General features: G+C 49.4%; 1 protein-coding gene across 1 annotated transcript in view; it reads right to left on the reverse strand.

Annotated features, from left to right (window-relative positions):
• stard10 (StAR related lipid transfer domain containing 10) overlaps window positions 1-4,126 on the reverse strand; it is a 25,559-nt gene extending 21,433 nt beyond the window's left edge. Inside the window, exon 1 of the mRNA XM_063204324.1 lies at window positions 3,053-4,126. Within this exon, the coding sequence (XP_063060394.1) occupies window positions 3,053-3,211 (159 nt within the window). The 5' untranslated portion in view covers window positions 3,212-4,126. The remainder of the gene's footprint in view (window positions 1-3,052) is intronic.
• Between the last annotated feature and the right edge of the window lie 4,830 nt (window positions 4,127-8,956).

An 8,956-nucleotide genomic window follows, 5' to 3' on the forward strand; every position in this document is an offset into this window, starting at 1 on the left:
GGTCTATTAATGCCATTAGACAGCTACAAGGGAATACAATAGAGTTGTGGGTGGTTTTGAAATGGAGTTGTGGATGCTAGCGGAGTTAGGTTGCAAAAGTGCAATTCAAAGGTCGTTTTCGGATGCAATCAGGATGTTGAATGGGGAAAAGTCCCCCAAAAGTTGTTGTGCCTAGACTGAGAGTGGCGGAAACTTTTTAGTTTTTTTCTCCACAGAGGCAGGGAGTCAGGGAAGCACAAGGTCACAATTGCAAGGCGAGGACAGTAGGTTAGCTATTGAGTTGGACCAGTGTTTGTACCATAATACCGAGCAGCCAGAGCTAGATACTCCCACAGCTGAGCTTTGGGTGTGTGGCACAGCAGCTGCCTGGTGTTCCGGGTTACAACACGGATTACAGGACGGATTACAAGGACTTTTATTGGTCATATGACACATGCATAGAAATACTATAAAATAAAAGTTTAACATGCAGTGAAATAGGACCTGTCCACTTGTATTGTGTGCAAACTTGTGTGTGTGTGTATGAGAAAGAGAGACAGGGACAAAGAGTGAGAGAGACTACGTGTCAGCCAAATGGACGACAGAGGAGTAGTATCCAACATCAGCGCTGACAGTGAGCTTATTGGTGTGTGTGTGTATGTGCCTGTTTGCACATGTAAAAAGTGCAAGTCGTTAGGTTAGGTGACCTGATACCCCAAGACCTATCAGACCTGGCTCAAGAGACACACCTGATATGTGTACCTGGCTGCAACAGGGTCGGGAGACCGGTGGACAGACAGTCCCCAAGAGAGCTTGGTACGGTAGCTGAACTTTGGTTGTGTGACAGCCCTCTGTGGAGCCAGATTGCTGAGCTTTGGGTTGCATGACCCCACAGCTCTGGGTTAAGAGAGGTACACGCTTCATCAAGTAGCAAACAGCAGCACAGACAGGCAGGGATGAAGGTAGACAGGCCCCGGGAGAGCTTGACAGCTGAGCTTTCAGTTCAGGTTCAGTTTATAGGGGACATTGTACAATTAAAACATAAATGTCGCAATTTCATGCATTGCACCACAGTTAGCATAGCCATCAGCAAGGTCAGACAGGCAGACAGACAAGCAGGTAGACAAGCAGACAGGCAGATTAACAGACAGAGGTAGACAGGCAGTTTTGGTGGCGTGATCCAGCAGCTGACTGGTGTTCAGGGTTAGACAGGGCACCTGACACCGTGTAGACCCAGGTGAGCTGACTTTGGGTTTGAGGTTACCCTGTGGACCCAGCTGACTGGGGGTCAGGGGACAAGAGAGGCACCTGATAGTCCAACTGGGGTTGGGGAGGTTAAAAGGGCACCTGACAACCCAACCTCGGGTTCGGGGTTAAAAGGGCACCTGATAGCCCCAGCTGCTGGGCTAGACAGCAAAGCTAGACAGCATACCGTTGAGGCCACAGGTCACCAGCTAAAAATCACATGGGCTGCAGAGATGCCTCTGGTCTGTAGTATGGTAGATGCCTCTGGTCTGTAGTATGGTAGATGTCTCTGGTCTGTAGTATAGAAGACCCCCCCCCCCCCCCGGTCTGTACTACATGGGCTGCAGAGATGCCTCTGGTCTGTAGTATGGTAGATATCCCTGGTCTGTAGTATAGAAGACCCCCCCCCCCCCGGTCTGTACTACAGTATGGTAGATGCCCCTGGTTTGTACTATAGAAGATGCCCCTGGTTTGTACTATAGAAGATGCCCCTGGTCTATGGTAGTAGTATGTACTGTGCCTACTGAATCCTAAGAGCAGCTACAGCTATTGAAGATTAAATCTGGAACGAAGTTGGGGGCTGAAATCAATATCTATTTTTTAAAAATGGACTAAAATTGTGCATACATACACTTCATCATACTCAGTCAAATTTCACATACACTATTTCCCCTCATATACGATAGTTCAAATGTGTCTGCACATCCTGTGACACAGCAAACTTCATGCTCAAGTCTTGTTGCGCTATACATTCATGGTGTATGTGGGCCAACTGCAATACACATTTGAAATGATCTTGTGGGCCAAATACACTACAGCTTCCTGTACACCATTAACTGTCTGCATACATCTACAGCTCTGGGTTGTAACATCAATTGTATAGAGTGCCACTAAAACTTGTCACCCATACAAACCACTAACTGTATACCGTGCATCTACAGGCTGTCACCCCTACACACCACCAACTGTGTAAGTTGCCTTGCCACTACACACGCACGCGCGCGCATGTACGTACGCACGCGCGCGCATGTACGCACGCACGCACGCACGCACGCATGCTAGGCCAACAGCCTAACTAACAACATGGCTTTGAGTGTGTGGCCCACTAATCACACGGGTGAAATGTTTGGACTGCTGCCCAATAATCCCTCTGAAAACAGCAGGACAGAGAGAGACAGAGAGAGAGAGACACACACACACAGACAGAGAGAGAGAGAGAGAGAGAGAGAGAGAGAGAGAGAGAGAGAGATGGAGATGGCCACCAACAGGGTGACCGGAGAGATCAGACACACTTTATCCACACTGCCCACAGGGGCGTCCCTGCCATAGCATGTAGCCTGTGTGTGTGTGTGTGTGTGTGTGTGTGTGTGTGTGTGTGTGTGTGTGTGTGTGTGTGTGTGTGTGTGTGTGTGTGTGTGTGTGTGTGTGTGTGTGTGTAGGAGGAGGGTGGTGGTCTGGCTGTAGAGTGTTTGATCTCTCTGGGGTCATGTTTCTAATGGGTTCACTTTTTCCACTAGGCCTACATAGTCCTACTACATGTAGGCTACTGTATGTAGGCCTACTAAATTGCCTAGTTGTATTTTTGTTCATGTAGTAGTAGTGAAATGCATTGATGCATTATTTAGCGTTGTAGGCCTGATATTCATATTGTCCATCAGTGTGTACTTCAGCATCCACTGGCTCATGACTCCATCAAACTAACTAGCCTACAGACCACTACAAGTAGGCGACTTTTGCTTGTGTGTGTGTGTGTGTGTGTGTGTGTGTGTGTGTGTGTGTGTGTGTGTGTGTGTGTGTGTGTGTGTGTGTGTGTGTGTGTGTGTGTCACCTTGATCTTGTGAAGGGACTTCTCCTCCTCCAGGATTTGGATCCAGACGGCGATTCCCGCTTTGCTGTAGCTCGAGTTCCAACCGTCGTGGCACGTGCACTCTGTTCTGAAGTTGCCGAACGCCTGGTCGTCCGGGATGAGCGCGGGGTCTACCGACATCTTCCCGTGGCGACTGCGGCTCAAACTACCACTTGACTACTGGAGCGACGGGAGCTAACAGTAGCTAGCGGAGACGCACACCGGGTGGGTGGGTGGCCGCCTTGGCTGGCAGCTCGTGGGAGCGCGTGAGGGAGGAGGGATGTACAAAAGCGACAGAGGCTGTTTGCGGAAGCAACTTGAAGGCAGACTGACTGACTCGCTGACTGACAGGCAAGCTGCAGGACTTTCAAATTTCAAACATTTGCTGACTCTCAAAAAAAGAGGACCAATGAGCAGGCTCGCAAGTTTCCCTCGAAGTAAAACCAGATAAAGGCTGCTCTCCTCTCTCCACTACAATACCCCTGTACCCTGTGAGCGTCTGGATGTGTGTGTGTGTGTACCGTATGTGTCCGGTGCTCTGCTGGTCTGTATGTTTCCCTGTGAGCTGCGTGCGAGCTGCTTGTGAGTTGGTGAGATGATGAAGCCGACGCCAGATATGCGCGCTACTGTGCGCCTTCGCGATTCGCAAGGTGCCGCGGGCCGGTGCCTCACTCCGCCATATGCTTGCTGCTGTGTCCTGGTGGGGGCGCGAGATGCGGAAGCTGAGAGAGTGAACAGTTAAAAACACAACAACCCGTTGATGCCCCTGTGCGCTCTGCCGCGTCTACTCTAGTGCCGTGCCGTTCCGTGTCCGCCGGCCAGTGCTGCTGGCTGTTGTGCGCACCGGGAGCGCGAGCGGGTGCAGAGGCGTTCCTTTTCTCTTTTCCCTCCTCCTCCTCCTTTTCCCACACGCAAGCTCACGCGCACCGGCACAGGCTACACATTCGCCTACAGCTTTGTCACGCCACAGTTCCACGAATACTCCAACAGACAAGCACACACATACACACACACTCACCGTAGGCAAACACTCACTAACACAAACACACACAATGGCCAAGGGGACGCTCACACCGGTGCTTCGGGACTGGCCAGCTGAGGCGCCCGCGCCCCGCCCACACGCACAGCTGCGAGCGCGGATAGACGGGTCGCGTGGATGGACCGACGGCTACAGCGAGGAGGAGATGCGAGGTGACGTGGAGAATATGTGTTCCTCCTCTCCTCGCGACCAGTCACTCATCACGAACCTGTTCCGTTTCTCCAGCGCGAGCGAGCGAGTCTCGGATCGACGCGATGACGTGGGCGCGTGACATCATCCATTAAATTGAATTTACTGCCCTGTCTGCAGTTTTCCTGGCTTGGAGTGTGTGTGTGTGTGTGTGTGTGTGTGTGTGTGTGTGTGTGTGTGTGTGTGTGTGTGTGTGTGTGTGTGTGTGTGTGTGTGTGTGTGTGTGTGTGTGTGCTCTCATAATTTCAGCTGCCTGTCAGCAACCCAGACCCCTCAACACACACGCACACACATACAGTATAATCATACACACAAACACACACACACACACACACACACCAGCATTATGTTTATAGAAGGTTCCTGATGCCCTGGCCACACACACACACACACACACACACACACACACACACACACACACACACACACACATGTGATGTGTCGAGAGCAGAGGTGTACTTGTTGGTGATAAATCTGCTGTGAGAGGACATGCAGTGTCCCTGACCATCTGACACACACACACACACACACACACACACACACACACACACACACACACACACACACACACACACACACACACACACACACACACACACACACACACACAGGCGCATCTTGTCGTCAGGCTGGCAGGCAGCCACTTGGGGCCCCCAAGCACCTATATGGTGAATAACAGCTCACACTTTACTACAGCAGAGGCAATTTTCTTTCAAATGTTCATTCCTTTGCATTTTCACTTGAGGCCCCACCTGACCCTAGAATCGCCTCTGCACACACTCACAGCCAGTGCAATCACCCCACTTTCAATCATGCACATGCACATGCCACGCTGAAGGGTGTGTGTGTGTGTGTGTGTGTGTGTGTGTGTGTGTGTGTGTGTGTGTGTGTGTGTGTGTGTGTGTGTGTGTGTGTGTGTGTGTGTGTGTGTGTGTGTGTGTGTGTGTGTGTGTGTGTGTGTGTACAGTGAAATATGCAGTATACACTGTTCTGAGCATAATACTGTATGATTCTGAATAACCAATTTCTACAGATAATAAATGTCTACTGATAACCGCAACTTCCCCATATCAGCCATTGAACAGTTTCCCGCCTCTTTCAACAAGTCAAGTCTCGGCTTCTTCCGCTGTTTTTAACACCTTTGACCTCCATGCACCAGGGCCAGTGCTATGCAGTGTGTGTGTGTGTGTGTGTGTGTGTGTGTGTGTGTGTGTGTGTGTGTGTGTGTGTGTGTGTGTGTGTGTGTGTGTGTGTGTGTGTGTGTGTGTGTGTGTGTGTGTGTGTGTGTGAGTGTGTGTTCCGCCACATTCCGGAAGCATGGTGGCTTTTTGTTGTGGACCAGTGGAGCATGTTGGGAAATCAACACTCCATGACAACAACCCTCCCCCCCCCCCACNCCACCCCCCAAACACACACACCACACACACACAGACGATGCACCATCTCTCGCCTGACAATTTTAGAATAATATATGGACCCCACCCCGTTCATTTCATTTCATATCAATCTGTGTGTTCTCTCTCTCTCTCTCTCTCTCTCTCTCTCTCTCTCTCTCTCTCTCTCTCTCTCTCTCTCTCTCTCTCTCTCTCTCTCTCTCTCTCTCTCTCTCTCTCTCTCTCTCTCTCTCTCTCTCAGAGAAGGGGGTCCAGGGGCATTGTACTGGGGGGCAAAGCAGGGCCCTGTGTATATAGGGGCCCCAAACAGGCTGATTTATGTAGACATGTGGCTGGGGGGGGGTCCATTGGAGCTGAATGTACATAAGGCCCACAATTTATTGCCACGCCCCTGAGGGGGCCACCTATCCTCGTACACCAAATGTCCTGGTGGCAACACCCAAAAGTTCTGCAGCCCACAGCATTAGAACGTCAAACGGAAATCAAGTTTCACATTGACAATATCCGTGGGCACTCAGTATGTACGTAGGTACTGGATCAGCTGTGTTCTATGACATGCAAAATGTTTACAGAATACAGATTCCGATTTGTAAACGCACAAAAAGGAAAGATGCTCCTTGCCTAGGGCACCAACTTACCTGACTAGAACCGGCCCTGGGTTGTACAGTAACATTTGAACACTTTTGTGGCTGGAATGTACAGCAAGGCTGAGTCAGGGAAGATCGCAGACACCACAGTCAGGTACCTCTTCATATCTCATATGCAAGTGCCAGGCAAGTGCCATTCTGATGGCTAAGAACAAGACCATAGGGGACATTCTGATGGCCAAGACCATAGGGCTCATTCTGATGGCCAAGACCAGAGTCATCTAATAACAGAGTTACGTCACTCCCATAGACCTCTATGGTCCAATCTTTCCACAGCAATGGCGGCTCTCATGGAGCCTCACGGAGCGTTAACATGGAAATCCCCATTGACTTTAGTTCTATTAGAAGTTACTTAGTTCTAGGAGGTGGCCGTACAACACAGAAAATGTGGTAAAGGTAATGTAATTTGTTTGTACTTAATCTTTGTTTGGTATGTGATGGTTCTGTGTTAGTTTCCAACGAACAGAAGTTTACTGTTAGGAAACATTTTAATCTACGCGAATCACATCACCAACCGACTTCCTGGTCCCCGGTTTGCGCAACTCTTATTAGACGGCTCTGGCCAAGACCATAGGGGTCATTCTGATGGCCAAGACCATAGGGGTCATTCTGATGGCCAAGACCATCTGAGGACATTCTGATGGCCAAGACCATAGGGCTCATTCTGTTGGCCTGGACCTGGACCTGGGATAATGGTATACTTCCTGTGACGGTGCACAAATTTTCACTTCTCAGAGTTACTTGTCTGGCCAGGTACACTATCTTGAACATTTCCGATTCCAACAGAATAGGGGACCAATCTCAAATGACTCGATGGGCTTAAACAATTAGTTTGACCCATTGTTTGACCATTTTCTCAAAGACAGCTGTGGTCGTGATTTCCAGGTTCCCATTCCGAAGGACTAGATGAGCAGCCGCCTGGCCGACTCCAAAGTTAAAGGAGTATTCCTTTCTGTTAAATACTTATAGGGGGTGGAGTGGGATTAACAGACATAGTGTTGCGAAGTTGGATTACCTAGACGGAGCGGTGGGGTGTGTAGTGTGTGTCAATAGATTATTAGCAAGGGAGTAGGGGCCAACATCACCCGAAGCAGATTGACCACACCCTTGGTACATTTCACTGTAAAGGCAATAATTTGGTTTTAAGCAGGGCTCTAAAATCACGTTTTTCATCACCAGGCAAAATGGCTAGTAAATGTCAATCACCCAAGCCAAACACATACTCACTGATTGGTCAAAGTGGCTATGTTTTGTTTTCTACCAGTCATACTGAGTTTTCACCATTCAGTGCTAATTTAGAGCCTTAGAGTAGTATGATGTGACCTTACGTACGCCCACCACGTGAGAGCGTCAGTGCTGTAGCGAAGGGGAGTAGAGTTGCCCAGCCGGGATTTGATTCCCGGACCTTCTGGGGTAGTAAACTGGGGCTCTGACCTATACACCAATGAGCCAGGCTTGTTGACGTGACAGTCAGAACACACCCACAACCCTAGTGATGGTCACTAGCGCATCCGTGCGCTTCACACAGTCACGGTGTCCCTCACGCAACTGCCCATCATGCTTCTCCCATCCAGTGTGCCCCATCATCAATGCTTCACCCATCACTGGGGTCCCTCGCACTGGGGTCACCAGTCCTGGGGGTCCCTCACATGGAATTATGGCTCACACACAATGGGTACGCTTCCAATGGACTCACGGTAGCCATCCCACTTCTGACACAATTTGTGGTAAAGGGGAGTAGAGTTGCCCAGCCGGGACTCGAACTCGGACCTTCTGGGGTAGTAAAATTTGGCTCTGATCTAGCCTGATAAACCAGCCTAAATGTGAGACCGGAGTAATTTAGTCTGGCCCCGATGAACGATGAGAACAACCTGTTGTTTTTTCAAACCTCTTCGTCGTCACTCCCTCAAAACCCCGCCCGCTTTGATTCAAAACAAATCACTGCGCTGTAATTGGTTTTGCCAGACTCAGGGCACAGTGTTCAAAACGTTCTCAGATCCGAGGCCAGACCCACTCGCAGCTGAAAAATTTCGGCGTCCCAGCGGGTTGCGCTGGTTTACCAGGCTAGCTCTGATTGCTACTCCAATGAGCCACGCTCGTTGTTGTGATAGTCTTATTTTGTCAATTTCAGTGTGATGAATACAAATTTGCAATATTCCAAGCTCTATCTGACCTCTGTTGACCTCTAGAGGTCATTAAAGTTTAATTAAGGTTACTTACTTTAATTCAGCATGTCTAAAAATGCCTTTAACATTAAAAAAACACAAAATGGCTGGTAGCTCAAACAAGTCGCAGTATCTTCTTAAAGTATTTGTTGGGTGCTCTTGGATGAAGGGGATCAGTTCAATTCAAAAAGGAAAAAATCCAGGCAACTCCAGGTGGAAAAAGAGGAAGTCCATTAAAAAGCCTTTATTGTAATAGGGCTAACACATGATTAAAAAAGCCAACATGTTTCGACCGCACTGGTCTTCATCAGGGCTTTGTCATCAGGACAAGGAGCCAGGCCTCACCTATAAGGTGACACAAGGGTCATGTGACCCCAAAGTAAACACCCACCACCCTTCCCAATGCATACTTGAACACCTACTATATACATAGGCCTACTAGACCATCACAA

Source organism: Engraulis encrasicolus, chromosome 8 (assembly GCF_034702125.1).
Source record: "Engraulis encrasicolus isolate BLACKSEA-1 chromosome 8, IST_EnEncr_1.0, whole genome shotgun sequence".
Lineage (NCBI taxonomy): Eukaryota > Metazoa > Chordata > Actinopteri > Clupeiformes > Engraulidae > Engraulis > Engraulis encrasicolus.